Below are 16,464 nucleotides of genomic sequence, written 5' to 3'. Positions count from 1 at the left end.
GCCACTGGGACTTTTGAAAGTGTGTGGATAAAAACAACCACATAAAACAGAGGACTGACTCACTGAGTTTTACAAATGCATAACTTGCAGGCAGACATTAACGTGGACTGGAAATATTTTTCATGCATTTTTATATGCATTTGCCTACAAGACACACTTGCATCAATAGCATGGTGTTTTTTGAAGGGGATTTTCGGTGTCAGCTCTTCCCTGCAGCCAATGAACAGTGGGGTGCCAGACAATGTACCAGCTCCTGCGGTTTACTCTCCCTCTCAAACACACACACACACACACACACACACACGCCAGTTTAGTTGTGTGTGACTGCAGGGTATACCCTTGCTACAGCCAATCAAATAGAAAATGAAAAGGTGATCTCCATTTGTTTTTCCAAATCGTTGTCTAATCAAAGACCCTGAAGCACGCACACGCTCATTTCACGCATACACATTCATACATGTACACAAACAACAAATAAATAAACAGCAATAATTATGAATAATGGAGTTGGCGTCTTAAAAGTGCTGCATTAATGGCACAAGACAGTATAAAACAGCGAGATATGGTTCAATGAGTAAAACAATTCCTAAACAGCACAGATGGATAAAAAAAAATGTGCCATGTGTGAACGCCTCCTCGGTTTCAATAAAGTGTCTTTTTCGAAGTTCTAAAGCTGACAAAAAAAAAAAGTAAAATGAGGGACGAGCCCAAAATTATTTTATGTAGTAATCTGCAAATGCTGCTGACAGACATTTATTTAAGGAAAATATGACTCCTCATGATATAACCCCTTTAATTTACGAATCCAGATCTTAAAAATAAAAAATGTCCTGATCAATCATTTGCTTTAGTATACTGGAGAATGATGAGATGCATCTGTGGCCTGCCTGGTCAGCAATCAAACATATACAAAAAGAGCCAAGTCATTATGAGAGCAGAAAGTTATTTATTTATCTAAATTTTAATAGAGGTCTCTGCGGAGAGGTATGTTTAGAGAGGGCCTCTTAACAGTGATATCTATAAACCATAAATAATTCTGATTTAGTGGGCATACACTGTTAATGACTTCTATTACTATCATATACATTTCCGAATGGACATATTCCTGACACAGTTAACTGAAAGTGACCTAATTCAGCTGAAGTAATTAACAGCTCATGGCAGTGAATTTCCACCCTTACGCAGACACAATATATGCTATCAGGGGCGATGAGTAAATGAGACAGCCCCTTATGGACAGTGGGTAGTGACCCATGGACGGAGACGCACACACTTTGTCTTCTCCAGGATAAAAGAAAACTGTGAGTGTGAAATTGGAGGGGAGTGTCTGGGTCCACCCTTGGGAATGTATATGTATTGGTGTGTGTATTTATTATGAATAGGTCAAGATGGTCAAATAATCAACTACTGCTTGTCATACAAAAACCAACCAGACAGTTAGTAAGGTGTATCTATATTTTTTCTTATATAAAATATTATATATATAGTGACGTTTTTCTAGATGTTTTCCTACCTTATATATACAGTGCCTTGCAAAAGTATTCAGACCCCTGACCAAATCTCTCATATTACTGAATTACAAATGGTACACTGAAATTTAATTCTGATTGATATTTTATTTTAAAACACTGAAACTCAAAACAAATTATTGTAAGGTGACTGATTTTTGTTGGGAAAATTTTTAGGAAAGAAAAAACTGAAATATCTTGCAAACATAAGCATTCAACCCCCACACATTCATATTCGAGCCACCTTTTGCTGCAGTAACTGCTTTAAGTCTTTTGGGGTACATTTGTACCAGCTTTGCACACAGTGACAAAGTGATTCTGGCCCACTCTTCTCGGCAGATTTGCTCCAGGTAGTTCAGGTTGGTTGGGTGAGGCTTGTGGACTGCAATTTTCAAATAGTGCCACAGATTCTAAGTAGGATTGAGATCAGGACTTTGACTGAGCCACTGTAGGACATTTCTCTTTTTGTTAGGTTCTGTCCATTCTTCTCGGCAGATAGCTCTTTGAATTTTGGCCAAAAAGCTTGGTCTCATCTGACCACAAAACATCCTCTCATATCGCAACTGGGTCACTCACATGCTTTCTGGCAAACTCCAGATGTGCTTTCAGATGGTACTTTTTGAGTAACAGCTTCTTTCTTGAAACCCCCCATACAGGCCATCGTTATGCAGTGCTCTTGATATGGTTGACTGGTGCATCGTTGCTACACTCCAGGCCACTGAACACTGTAGCTCCTTCAAAGTGATTGTTGGCCTCTCTGTGGCTTCTCTCTCAAGTCCCCTTTTAGTTAGAGCACTGAGTTTTGAGGGACGGCCTTTTCTTGGTAGTGCCTGGGTGGTGTGGTGCAGCTTCCACTTCCTGATTATTGACCCAACTGTGCTCACTGGGATATCCAAACATTTAGAAATTATTTTGTACCCTTTCCCTAATCTATGCATTTTTATTACTTTATCTCCAACATCTGTGGAATGCTCTTTGGACTTCATTTTCCTTCAGATTCACAGATTTCCCTTGTCTTTATAGAATGGTATTAAATATAAGTTGATGTGATAAAAGTTGTATCTAGTTTCTAAGCCATAGCATAGTTACAACCAATGTCTGAGTAGGTTATAACTGGAAAATGTTTCATGCTATTCAGAGAACATGTCAGCATGAAAATGGACACAACCAGCCTCTTTAATCCATTATGCTTTCAACTTTTTTCATATTTTTTTATTAGTATCTATTAATATAAGTGCATTGTATCTAATGGGCTACTATTTAATATATTTAGCGACTTACCAGCTCTATGGTTTTGTATTTCCCAATAGTGTCTATAATCGTCTGTCAATGACTCACAATTGGCATCAGGATATTTGTCAGATATTGTCGATATACCAACACATTGTCCTATCGCCCAGCCCTATTGTGCCCATCCCTAGTGTGCATGTGTGTGTTGGGCAGATAATGTTGGAGCGAAAGACGTTGGTAGCCCCATGCCAACACTGACATCAAACAGCATCGAGAAAACATGAGAAGATATTATAAAACACACACGATGCTCTCCAGATGAAGGGTAAGTATAAAATAGGCCAGTGTGTCTTAAATGTTGTAGATCAATAGATGTATGTGTATCACCCACAAATCCTTTATTCCTCATACTGCCATTTGCAGTGATTATAATACTCATTATAACACAATAGCAGGCTCACGCATCACTTCATCTAACACTTCTGCTTTAGAATATTGTTAAAATTGCACATCCTACAAAGGCTACAAAAATGTCATTAATGTAAACCAAGAATGTGAAAAGGAAACTGGATGGAAAAAAACATATAGTTACTTACTAATAGAGCACTTCGTTGGCTTCGTGTCTTTCGTAGCGGACTGTTTCACACATTATCCTGAAAAGACAGAAAGATATCAGTGACATATCCAAAAAGTGAATACAACAGATGCAAGGCTCAAAAATAATGATGGCCATATCAGGCATTATGTTAGTCTTCAAAACCAATAACTTTCTTTGCATTTCTTTTCCATCAAATGAAAGTGAATGGTCACGGAGGCTTTTTTATGCCAAACATCTCCATTGGTGTTCCACAAAAAGAAAGGATGTCATTCAAGTTTGAAAAGATTTGAGTGATATACTGAACAAAGAATTGTAATTTGTTTGCTGAACTATCCCTTTAACCTTGTTACCAGCTTAATCTGATTTTCTGTGGTGATCTGAACATTGTTATTGAGATTTCTGCTTATTTAAATATGTAAAATGGTAACAATATCAAGCTGGATAACATATAGGAAGATTTGTCGAAATTGAAAGAATAATTTGTGTTAAGAGTCAGTTAAATGAGATGAAAACATAAACAAATCACATTGTAATTTTCCTGCAGAATTGTTTATTAATTTGTATCATCTGTCATAAAGTTACATTATGGCTGTATACTTTCCAACTATTATTTCCAATTTAAAAATTAGTTGTGGTGGAGCCAGTCAGTGAATATATTGGCAGGGCAAGTCAAAAACATCTGCTGGCCCGACTGGGCTAGCATAAAAAAAATCCTTATTAAGCCGTGAGATGGTTCCAAAAGAAGCAACAAACCACATATTTTTGTCTGCAAATATGAAATACCAGCAGATTCGTAAAACCAAAATAAAATCTAGATCTGAAAAAATAAATAAATAAAAGGATTTAAGCCCAAAGGCCTTTGTTGTATTCAGAACTGGTTGGTATTGTGTTCTTCCAAAATAAAAACAAAGCAAAATGAGATACATTGCCACAGCACAAATCATTCCAATGGACAAACATTTTTTTAAGAGACCTCAAAAATGATAAACTCTGTTGAAGGAGAGAAGGTCAACTAAATCCATCCAAAACAAATAGCATTCCTGAAGATGTATATGAACCACTGAACGTGTTGGAGGGGTCAGGAAGGGTTTGGAATGTGCTGGAACACCCATGTCATGTAAAAAATTATTATTTTACCCCCAACAAATTATAAACATGATAAAGTGAGAACCTTGAGAAGGTAGCTAAAGTGATTTAAGCGAGTAACTGTTATTGAAAAAATAATATTGTTAAAAAATTAGGTAACACATACGTTTAACATTAGTTAATGCATTAGTCATAATGAACTAACAATGAACAAAATGAGCTTTGTTAATGTTAGTTAATACAAATACAGTTGCTAATTTCTTGTTAGCTCATGGTGCATTAACTAATGTTAACATATTCAACTTTTGATTTTAAAAATGATTAATATATTCTCTAAGTATTGTTTATTGTTAGTTCATGCTACCTAATTGTGTTAACTAATATTAACTAATACAACCTTATTGTAGTGTTACCAAGAATAGTTTTGTTATACACTTCAACATTTACAGAACAAAGAAACAAAACACAAAACCAAATGGCACTTCTCAAATGCCTTTTTATGTATATATTTGACTGTTTTAGCCATTAGCTTACAATAACCTTTTAAAATACTTAAAAGTACTAATATATATATATATATATATGGTTTGTACCATTTGATTTACACAACATCCCTACCAATTTGAAGGTGAAAAATATTTGTTATTGTGACACAAACAATAATTAAGACAAAAAACAGAAATCTTGAGTGTTTGGCAAACTCCAAACCTTTTTTCTGGCCACTCTTCGATTAAGCCCCGCTCCGTGTAGTGTATGGCTTAAAGTGATCCATGGACAGATACACCCATCTCTGCTGTGGATCTTTGCAGCTGCTTCAGTGTTATCTTTAGTGTCTTTGTTGAATTTCTAATTAATGCCCTCCAGTCTGAGTTTTGGTGGGGAGCCTTCTCTTGTCAGGTTTGTAGTTGTGCCATATTCTTTCCCTTTTGTTATACTGGATTTAATGTTGTTCAGTGGGATGTTTAAATTTGGGATATTTTTTATAACCCAAACCTGATCTATACTTCTCCACAACATTGTCTCTGACCTGTTTGGAGAGCTCCTTGGTCTTCGTGTTGTTTGCTTAATGGTGTTGCGGGCTCAGGGGCCTTTCAGAACAGATGTATTTATACTGACATCATGTGACAGATCATGTGATACTTTGACTGCATACAGGTGGACCTTAATCAACTAATTATGTGACTTCTGAAGTTAATTGGTTGTACCAGATCCTTTTATACAAAAGGGGGTGAATACATATGCATTCACAACTTTTCAGTTATTAATTTATTTATTTTTTAAACATGGTATTTTAAAATCCACTTTAATATTTTGGACTATTTTGTTAGGTCCATTACATAAAATCCTAATAAAAATACATTTTAACTCCAGGTATTCATGCAACTAAGCAGGAAAAACACCAAGGGGGTGAATACTTTCTCAAAGCACTGTATACCCTTGGTAAATATGAGGAAAGGCGGCTGTGTGTGTCTTTATTGTTTATCTTTTTTTTTTTTTCTTCACTTTTGATCTTTCATTTAAAATATTCACACAAATCTTGCCTCTAATGGGAATCAAACTATTGCACACACCAGTTGTTTTTTTTTTTTATAAAAAAACGAATATTTGTCAAATATAAGTGTGGCATAATTATTGGCACCCTTTTATTCATTATTTTTGCAAGCTCCCTTTGCCAATATAACAGCTCTGAGTCTTCTCTTATAATGCTAATGAGGTTGAAGAACACCTGGCAAGGAATATGAGACCATTCCTCCCATACAGAATCTCTACAGATCCTTCAAATTCCATGTTGGTTTTCTCTCCTCTTCAGTTCACCCCACAAATTTTTGGGTCATTGTCATCCTGAAAGATCCAACCAGGGCACATTTTAAGCTTTCTGGCAGAGGCAGTCAGGTTTATATTATTTATCTCTTGGTATTTGATAGAGTCTGTGATGCCATGTATCCAGTAACTCTGGCAGAAAAACAGCCCCACAACATTAAATATCCAGCACCACATTTAACCGTGAGCATTGGGTACTTCCTCTCTGTGTGCGCCAAACCCATCTCTGGTGTTTTCTGCCAATAAGCTCTTTTCCTTTTTCTTTCTTTCATCTGACCATAGAATCCGGTCGCATTTGAAGTTCCAGTAGTGTCTGGCAATCTGAAGACGCTTGAGTATGTTGTTGGATGAGAACAGAGGCTTTTTTTTCTTGAAATCCTTCCAAAGAACTTGTTGTGATGTAGGTGATGTCTTATTGTAGTTTTTGAGACTTTCTGACCCCAAGACCCAACTAATTTCTGCAATAATCCGGCTGTGATCCTTTGAGGTTCTTGGGCCACGTGAACCATCCTCTTCACCATGTGTGGAGACAATATAGACACACATCCTTTTCCAGGCCGATTCTTAAGATCTCATGTTGATTGGAATTTCTTAATTATTGCCCTGATGGTGGAAATTTTTATTTTCAATGTTTTGGCTATTTTCTTATATCCACTTCCCAGTTTGTGAAGCTCAACAACCTTTTGCCGCACATCAGAACTATATTCTTTAGTCTAACCCACTGTGATTGATGACACAGGGAATCTGTGTTTTACCTCATATTTATAACCTTGTGAAACAGGAAGTCATGGCTGAACAATTTTGTGTTCCTTGTGATCCAGGTGCATTAAAAAAAATTGAAATATGAATGGGAATATTCTTCAGATATATTTTACTCATAAGAATTTCTAGGGATGCTAATGATTATGACAAATAATGGAGAAAAATATTTAATTAAGAGATTTTTCCCCTCTTTCAATTGTTTTACTTCGATTAAAGGTTACAGTTTTGTGAATATTTTGAATGAAATATCAAAAGGATGAACAATACAGATTTTTCACAGCTTTCTCTGCTCATATTTACCAAAGGTGCCAATACGGCCGCAACTGTAGGCATGTCATAAAATATTGATTATTAAGCAGCACGTTATTTTATCAATATATTTTTGAGGCACTGATATATTACAATTAGCCAACATTTACATTAGAAACCTAATTTGCATGCTTTGCAATGCATTGTCAGTTGGAGTAATAGTGTTGGGAGACCACAAGGGGGTGATATAACATTTACTGAAGCAGGTCGTAAAGCACAGGTATCACAACACAGGACAGGTATTTTAGAGCTCCTTGCATAGGACGCATACACACAAAAGTTACTTACTAGATGTCTCTGCATATTAAGCTGGTATAGGAGAAAGTATTTTAATATAAATAAAAGTTCCACATTTCTGCTTTAAATTGAGAGTTAAATTAATGTCTTAACAAGACTTTACTTTCTAAAAATCCTAAAAGTTCTAAAAGGGGCAGAAGTTGAAGAAATACTCATAAATTGGGAGAAAATAAATACAAGTTACATTTAACATATGGGTAACAACTGCATCCTTAAGGGGTCAAATGAGTCTATTCATCTATATAGTAATTCAGACAACTACTATTCCATCTGACTGCAGGATCTGGCATAGATGATATAGGCAGTGGCATGGGGCAGCAGCACTCGTATACGCTGATATACAATTACAATCTTACATCTTTATTTATTTATTCACTTTGGGCAGCTGTGTGAGCCTGATTTGCTACTGCTCCAGATATACCAACCCAAACATTTACTTCCTCTATATGCACACTTCTATCATTCCCACATATGTACTCATAAACCATCATCTATCTGCTTGCCCCCAAAATATTCATGCATTTTCAAAATACATTTTTTCCATGTCAAATTCTTCCCTCAGTTTTACCTCAGTTGGTGTTCCCGAAGATTGGACAGCGCCTCCATTCCATGCAAGTAGGAATATACAATCTCCAAGTCCTACAGGTAAGAAGGAAAAGAAAGAAAAGATCAAAGGCTTCATCTTTAATAGGACACACTCCCAGAGTTCCCATTGCAACACTCACATCATCTGTTGAAAAGAGCGAGAGGAAACAGTGTGGAAAACCACAGAATTATAAAGCAATAGTGGAATACCTTTATAGACATGCATTTATATTAATGCCTCTTGTTATATTTATTAATAATTATATGGTATATAGCAGGCACAGATCATTCTTAGTGAATTCACCACTCAGATAGAAGTATAATTAATAGGTGTACAAAGCAAACAGGCCTTTCAAGACACAACTAAATGCCCTTTCACACTGGCAGTACTAAAGCCACTAAAGCTAACACATGGGTTATACACATGGGACTGCTATTTTGAAAGGTCTGTGCTCCCAGCTGTGAACACACTGATGGCTGATTCGCTGAGAAAGTGACTGATTCAAACTGCTAACCTGAGCTTGGGTGATTCATAAAAAAGACCCGGTTCAAAAGAGTCATTTGTTCACGACTCACTAATTTGTTCACTCTCACTGGGTTTGCTGTTGCATGCGGTGCAGCGAGCTCGGGTGAAAAGCGGCACGAGACACACTGGTGCATGCTCTAAAGATGTAACGCATATGAATGCACACAACCTGACTGTCGCTAATGGCGACTAGATTTTACATTATTGTCGCAATCAATTATCAGTCTTGAGCCTTGTGATTTCTGGATTACTACATAACATTTTTCTTGGGATGACAGATATAAATATTCAGATGTTTATCGAGACTGGGTAATTTAACTCTAATGTACACTAAACCGTCATGAAATCTAGTTTACATGAGGGAAGTATTACGTGCCTGTTACTGTGTGGCAACTCGCATCAAGATTGAAGTCAACGAGTGAGTGTTTCAGTACAGTAATTTATATTGAGTCAATGCATTTATTGTATAAGAATGTATTAATAAATAGGTTTATAGTGCTTTCAACATGTTGTCCACTAAATTCAGCATGAGCTGACGACTTGTCTCTTCTCTCACTCTGGCTCCAAACTCACAGTTCTCGTGCCCAGTTTAAACTGTAACATGAAGACAAAGACTGCGTCCAAAAATGGGAAAATGCTGTCTTCGAGGCTGAGGAAGGATGAAATAAGTTGCTTTTTAAACTGTTCAGATGCCAGTTTCCTTTAGAGTTCCATTCATCCAAAAACGCTGGCGTTTAAACCAATAACTGATTAGGCAGCTGCCTACGTTTTCAGATGCAGCCAAAGCTCATGTGAAACAGCCCTAACAAAACTGTAACTCTGATGCCAGAGTCCTCTGTCGGTGTCGTAGATTTCATTGTTTTGTTTATATTGAAATTGCGCATTCCAACCTTGTCAGAAGGAAAATGGTCGGTACTAAATTGTCACTACGGTGGTAACTTTTGGCAATGTGAATGCAACAGGGGAAAAGTCTCCTCAGGCGTTCAGTTACACGTAAGTGTTCTCATCTAGAAAGTTACTTAAGGAAAAGTATGTGACTGTAGTTGGGAAAGGGCCTTAAATAAACAGACTCGGGTTCAGAAACAGGTCCTTTCAGCAGAGTATTTAAAAGGGGTTCTTCAGACTAATAGTCCACGGTGGATGAATAGCTATAGCGGAGCACACAGTGCGTCCTGTCCCCTTCAACATGCACACGATAACTGACGCCACAACTGGGACGCCTTTGTGCTTACAAAGGCATACTAGGACAGCCAAGAGGACAAAAGAGTTTCTGTGCTCGCACACAGACTCACTTGATTATGAACTGAGAGACTCTTTGCAACAGGGGACACAGCATACACACAAACACAAATGCAAACACACCACTCGCTAAACATTTGCTTTCTGATATAGCACAAGACCATATCCCCTTTGTTTCCTCTCGGGATAGTTCACCCAAAATTGAAATTTCTCACCCTTATGTTGTTCCATGGAAGAAAGAAATTCATACAGGTTTGGAACATCATGAGGGTGCATAAATGATTCCCGAATTTTCATTTGAGGGTGAACTACTCTTTAAATGGGGTTGGACTGGTCAATAAATAAGAACAGAAATTAAGGGAAAAAACTATTTAAAAAATCTGTCTTTTCTGTATTGGTCATGAGACATAACATTTGGTATTTACGGTAATTTGTTTGCAAGTAAGCAAGCTGAGATTTAGGGGCGAAGGGGGTCAACACCAGATGAGAGCTTTTAATTCTCAGGATTAACAGAAAATGATCTGAGACGCAGTCGTGTAGGTCATATGTTTGTGATAGGTCATTCAGGGCAACCAAACACAAATAAACCCTTGTGCTAAGGTTACTGAGGACAAGGTCATACTAAGCTGACTGTATTGGAAACCAACGTTGACCCCTGTTTTGAAGTGTCAAAGGAGGCTTATGAATTGAGAATTGTTCATGTTTTGTCCCCCCCTACTGTTACTAGCAGCATACTGCATAGAGTTGGGGGTGAAATGAAGAAATGGCATTGAATTTAATCACATTTAGGGACAGTAGGGCAGTCAGTAGAGCTGAGAAATTAAATTAGAATTTTACAATGCACATATAATTTTTTATATTAATATTATTATTTAAATATTTAATAATAGGGTACAATGGGGCTAAAGGCACACCTTAAGGAAAATGTGCTTTTTTCTGGCCATAAAGTGTATCAAAATTGAAGAAAAAAAAATACATCAAATTTATGTTGAATATTTATTGAGAAACATCATATTTTTTTTTTTATATATATATATATATATATATATATATATATATATATATATATATATATATATATATATATATAATTACTATTTTGTTTTTATTGTGTCTTTTATTGGGGTAAAAGGCAAATGCATTTGAGACAGCAAAATGCCTTTTTAGAGTAACAAATTAAAATAACGCTAACTAATCAAAATAACTACTTCCAAAAAACGGTGCATGATCTTTAGTTAATTAAAATCACATTTGGCATTTCATAATAAATCTCTTCACCCCATTTATATAATAATTAAAAAAACAACTGTGTGTTTTATTGGGGCCTTAAGCCCCTGCAACCCTAAATACTATCCTTTCTCTTATTGGACAGTTAATAAAAATACTCTATTTATAAATATTTTGTCTTAAAATAAATGTGATCATTTCAGGGAAAATGTTAAAAATGATTAAATATTAGATCAAATTACACCTACTGTGCAGGGAGGAGAATTTATAGTAAAAAATTACTTAAATATTGATCACCCACACCTATCACATCGCTTCTGAAGGCATGGATTTAATCATTGGAGTCAATATGGATAGTTTTTATGCTACCCGTATGTGCATTTTGGAGCTTCAAAGTTCTGGCCACCATTCAATTACATGTTAAGGACCTACAGAGCTGAGGTATTAGTCTAAAAATCTGTTCGTGTTCAGAAGAAAAAGTCAAACACATCTAGGATGGCATGAGGGTGAGTAAATAATGAGATCATTTTCATTTTTGGGTGAACTATCCCTTTAAAGAAAGAACTGTGGAAGTATTTGTTGCCATTTAGTGTTTTGGGAGAAAATAAAATCAAAAGTGCCTTTACCCCGGGGACCTTTAGCCCCGTTGTACCCTATCACTTAAATATTACTAAAATTCTAATTACATTCAAATTTTAAAAAATACATTATATGATTTAAGAAAAAAAAAAAGCAAGACACCCGATTTTTAATACGACGTTGTCTCCTAAGCCCACAAGAGGGCGCAACGAGTAAATATAAACCAAACAATGTCATGTTATTTTGTTTATTGCAAAGAAAATTTGCAACCCTGCCGGTTAACATAAGGAACATTAGGAACATTCTGTATTGAACTAACTTTTACTTAAATGATAAAAATCCTATTCTTAAACCTCAACTAAGGTAAAATGAGAAAAGAAACAGTCATATATTAACTTAGTGTTGCATGGTATGCTGGTACCACTGTACTACCACGGTCATCAAGCTTTAAAATACTGGCAATACCACACTGGGTTTTTTGGTATTTTTATTAATTACAGTTGTATGTACAGTAGAAGTTTCACAGATAGTAGTGATATTCGGTTGCTGAACTCGCAACAGAACACAAGGATCTGAAGAGATGCGTGTTTTGAAATTGAACTTTTCCTGAAACTGCATTTTTTAAAAGCATTGCTTATGCAGCGAGACACTTATAAGAGAGCAAGACACACCAGCCAAAGACCTCCACCTAAGTCATCGTCAGTGCTTGCAGACATCTTGAATTAAAATGTACAGTTTTAGCGTCAGAATGTGCATTTGTATCTACAAATGTGACTAATATTCAAATTTCGAATTTGTCATTTGGCACCCTTGATGGACATTGCAAAAGTTTTACACATAAAATTTGTGGAAATTATGTCAGTCACTAACAACACATTTCTGACATTTTTATCATATTTTGCTAAAATAAACAATAGGCTAAATAAATTAAATCACAGGTTCTGGTTGAAAGCAATGAAAGAAAAGTCAATTTTGGTGCTTTATATTTTAATTTCTTGTGATTTCTCTTTTAATGTAAGCAAACCTTTAAAAAAATTATTTGCAGCTGCTATATTTTTATCATGTTATGCATCTCTTATTTCATATGCATTTTAAAAAAGAACCAGAGAAAGACTATAGACCACTTTGTGGTCTAAATAACTAAAATATACAATTTTCTGAAGAAATTATCAGGGTTGTTTTGCACAGGCAAGAGCTGCCAGCATATGGGTGTTGCAGTTGTATAGGGTAGGTATTTTGAGATGGTTGCTTACTGGTCCAAGTCAAAAGAGCCCACCCCCAAGTCTCTAGATATATGGGATATATAGGATTCTTATCCCACGCATATTTTACCATCCAACAGGGTAAAAATCACAATTCGGAATGTTAGAAAATAAAAGGCACACCTATAATCAAAAAGCAATATAGGTATAAATTATGTCCATATATCACAAACCATTCAGGGTGAAAATGTGCCAAAGTTTAATACTTTTATTTTTTCAAATAGCCATAAACAAATACACCACTTATAAAGACAGAAGAATTAAGTCTTTAACAGTTACAGAGGCAATCCTACATGTATATTTGGACAATGCACAAATCCACCACCACTAGATGTCAGACTGGTGTAGGATTTCATTGATTCAAGTCCAGTTCTGACGCAAGCTCTATGGCCACTACTGGCAGGAATTAAGCTCTACCAGAACACTGTGGCTTGCTTTCTTCCCCCCTCAAATATTACTTCTAAATTCAACATGGAAAGAATGTGTAAAAACCCCATTTCATCAGCACCACTGTCCCATGAGAAGTTTTCCCCCCTTTATTCACTCCGTCTGCCCAGGAGTCCATAATGCAACAGCTACAACTTCACAACAACACAGATTGCTGCTCTAATGGTCAACATATATTATGATTGTGATTACATGACAAGAGGATTGTTACGTACAGCAAATCTTTTACACTAAACTTAAAAAACACTTTCTAGTGTATGGAGCTTTTATAAATTCTCTAAAAGGTTGGTTAAATATGCCAGTACATACACCTCTATTCCAGTATAAACCTTGCCAGTTTGATGAGGTGATTTTTTTTTTCAAAAGAACATTTTGTGTGAGATTCATTAACCATTCTATCAGATAAATAATGTTTAATTGTCAATACATGCATTGTATCCCAATTAAATGTCTTAATTTGAATGTATGTTGGGACAAAATTGTCTTTAGAAAGGTAATGGGATTGACCATTTTCCAGTTTAATTTGACATCATAGGACTTTTGCTCAATGTCATGAAACTAAAAAGTGTTTTTGAAAAAGATGAATACAAAACGAGACTTTAACATGTCCTTTAAGAGTTCACTTCTTGAAAAGGTGAATATGTCAATGTGACCAAGTTAAATGTTTTTTCATTATTATTCATATTTATTGAAATAGTTAATTACTTTAAAAACAGGAAAATATAATGGTATTAAGATTGACACAAAATTCTGGGGACTCAACTTCAAGTCTTAAGAAATAATTGCATCAAATAAAATCTGAAAATATACATGTATAATGAGAAAATTAAGACAAAATACTAGCTTTTATTTCCGTATATTTTGTTTTCATGAAACCTTGCATATATCCAAACAAGGAGAAGCTGGAAATGGGGTGGAAAAAAAGGCATCCATATAAATGTAAAAAAAATTATAATAATAATTTACTATTAAAATTATTAATAGGTGCTGTAAGCGATTTTGGCCATTCTAGAATTTCCACAAATGGAGTGTTGGATTAGCTACGCCCCCCCTTTCCAAAACCTGCACTCCAAAGATCTCAAATGAGCTTTATTGAGACTGAGGTCGAGCAGAAAGTTTTCTCAAAAACAACAGCAGTAAAATAGCGCACTCAACTGACAACTGTTATGAGCAAAATGGCATAAAAATGGCATAAAGCCTCAATAATAAAACACTTTTATGCTGTCACATACAACACCTGTACTATCCATATAAAGACACATATGTTATGGTTAGCACAGCAATTGCTCACCGAAGCCAGCAAACAATATTGTGTGCTCTATATATATATCTATACACCTGTCCACATCATTAGCTCAAGCTCCACTCCTCACCATAATGGTAACCCAAAAACTCCAACATAACAAAACATTTAACACTAACAAGTATCTCCCTTTATATTCATCTTGCATTAAAACAAATAAAATAAGACTTACTTTTACCATTTACTCTCCCATACAGAGCATGCTGGGAAGTAGAAATCCCTTGCTCAGTTTCATTAATGCTACATTAACACCACAAAAAGTATTCATGTAGTCCCAACTCAAATAAATATAGTTAACTTACATTTTACAAATTTAAATGGATAGAACGTGATGAAAGTTGTGAAAATTTCTTCTAGAATTGTGTTGCTTTAGTTCATTTTAATTAAGTAAATTGAACAAGTAGCAAAAATAACAATCAGTACTGACATTAAAAACAAATATGTGCCGCTACACTATTAAGAAAAGCAAGAGCATCAAAATCAGCATTGGTGTAATACCATCTCTATCCTGGTGTTGGCACATCACTGATTGGGCACTGTTTGCAATGCATTGTTTACACACACAATATGAAAGTTGCACTACAATAACCACCCCTTCATTTTTCAAAAGGCCAGGCATCTGGCATGGTTTTCCGACAGATGCAATGTTGAACAGCACTCGGTTTACACTCTCACTTTTTCTGTCTCTCTCTGTGCATTGTGACTACTTCCTCCCAGACTTCCTTGTAACAAAGGGACCATTGGATTTTATGAAATGTCAAACACAATATGTAAAGCCTAAGGCAATCAGCTCTCGCTGGTTATTCAACCCCTGCTGGAGTCAGTGGGTGCCCTGGTAAAAACACAACTGAGACAAGGTACAGTTGAAGTCAGAAGTTGATATACACCTTAACCAAATACATTTAATCTCTTTAATCTGTTTTTCACAATTCCTGACATATAATCTTAGAAAAAATCCCTGTCTAGGTCAGTTAGGATCACTACTTTATTTTAAGAATGTGAAATGTCAGAATAATAGTATGGGAGAATTTTTTCATTCAGCTTTTATTTCTTTCATCAAATATCCAGTGGGACAGAAGTTTACATACACTTTGTTAGTATTTGGTAACTTTGCTTTAAATGTCCTGAATTGTTTAACTTGGTCAAACATTTTGGGTAGCCTTCCACAAGCTTCTCACAATAAGTTGCTGAAATTTTGGTCCATTCCTCAGTCAGTCTTGTAGGCCTCCTTGATCACACACGCTTTTCATTTCTGCCCACAAATTTTCTATCGGACTGTGGTCAGGGCTTTGTGATGGACACTCCAATACCTTGACTTTGTTGTGCTTAAGCCATTTTGCCAAAACTTTGGAGGTATGCTGTGGTAATTTTCCATTTAGAAGACCCATTTGCGTCCGAGCTATAACTTCATGGATGATGTCTTGAGATGTTGCTTCAATATATACACATACATTTCTTCCTCATGCTGCCATCTATTTTTGTGAAGTGTACCAGTCCCTCCAACAGCAAAGTACCCCCACAACATGATGCTGCCACCCCCATTCTTCACGGGTGGGGTGGTACTCTTCAGCTTGCAAAACTCCCGTTTTTCCTCCAAACATAATGATGGCCATTATGGCCAAACAGTTCAATTTTTATTTCTTCAGAGCATAGGGCATTTCTTCAAAAAGTAAGATCTTTGTTTC

At 35.8% G+C, this 16,464-nt stretch overlaps 1 protein-coding gene across 4 annotated transcripts in view; it reads right to left on the bottom strand.

Annotated features, from left to right (window-relative positions):
• Positions 1-16,464, bottom strand: part of LOC127660197 (rap guanine nucleotide exchange factor 2-like) — a 154,701-nt gene that overhangs the window by 102,586 nt on the left and 35,651 nt on the right. For all 4 annotated transcript variants that reach the window (XM_052150318.1, XM_052150316.1, XM_052150317.1 and 1 more), the window contains exons 2-3: positions 8,180-8,250; positions 3,335-3,391 (exon numbers count right to left, since the gene is read on the bottom strand). In XM_052150318.1, coding sequence (XP_052006278.1) covers positions 3,335-3,391; positions 8,180-8,250 — 128 coding nt within the window. The remainder of the gene's footprint in view (positions 1-3,334; positions 3,392-8,179; positions 8,251-16,464) is intronic.

The sequence above is a fragment of the Xyrauchen texanus genome, chromosome 19 (assembly GCF_025860055.1).
Source record: "Xyrauchen texanus isolate HMW12.3.18 chromosome 19, RBS_HiC_50CHRs, whole genome shotgun sequence".
NCBI lineage: Eukaryota > Metazoa > Chordata > Actinopteri > Cypriniformes > Catostomidae > Xyrauchen > Xyrauchen texanus.
Note: the sequence above shows the minus strand (reverse complement) of the source record. Positions and strands in the feature narration are given on the sequence as shown.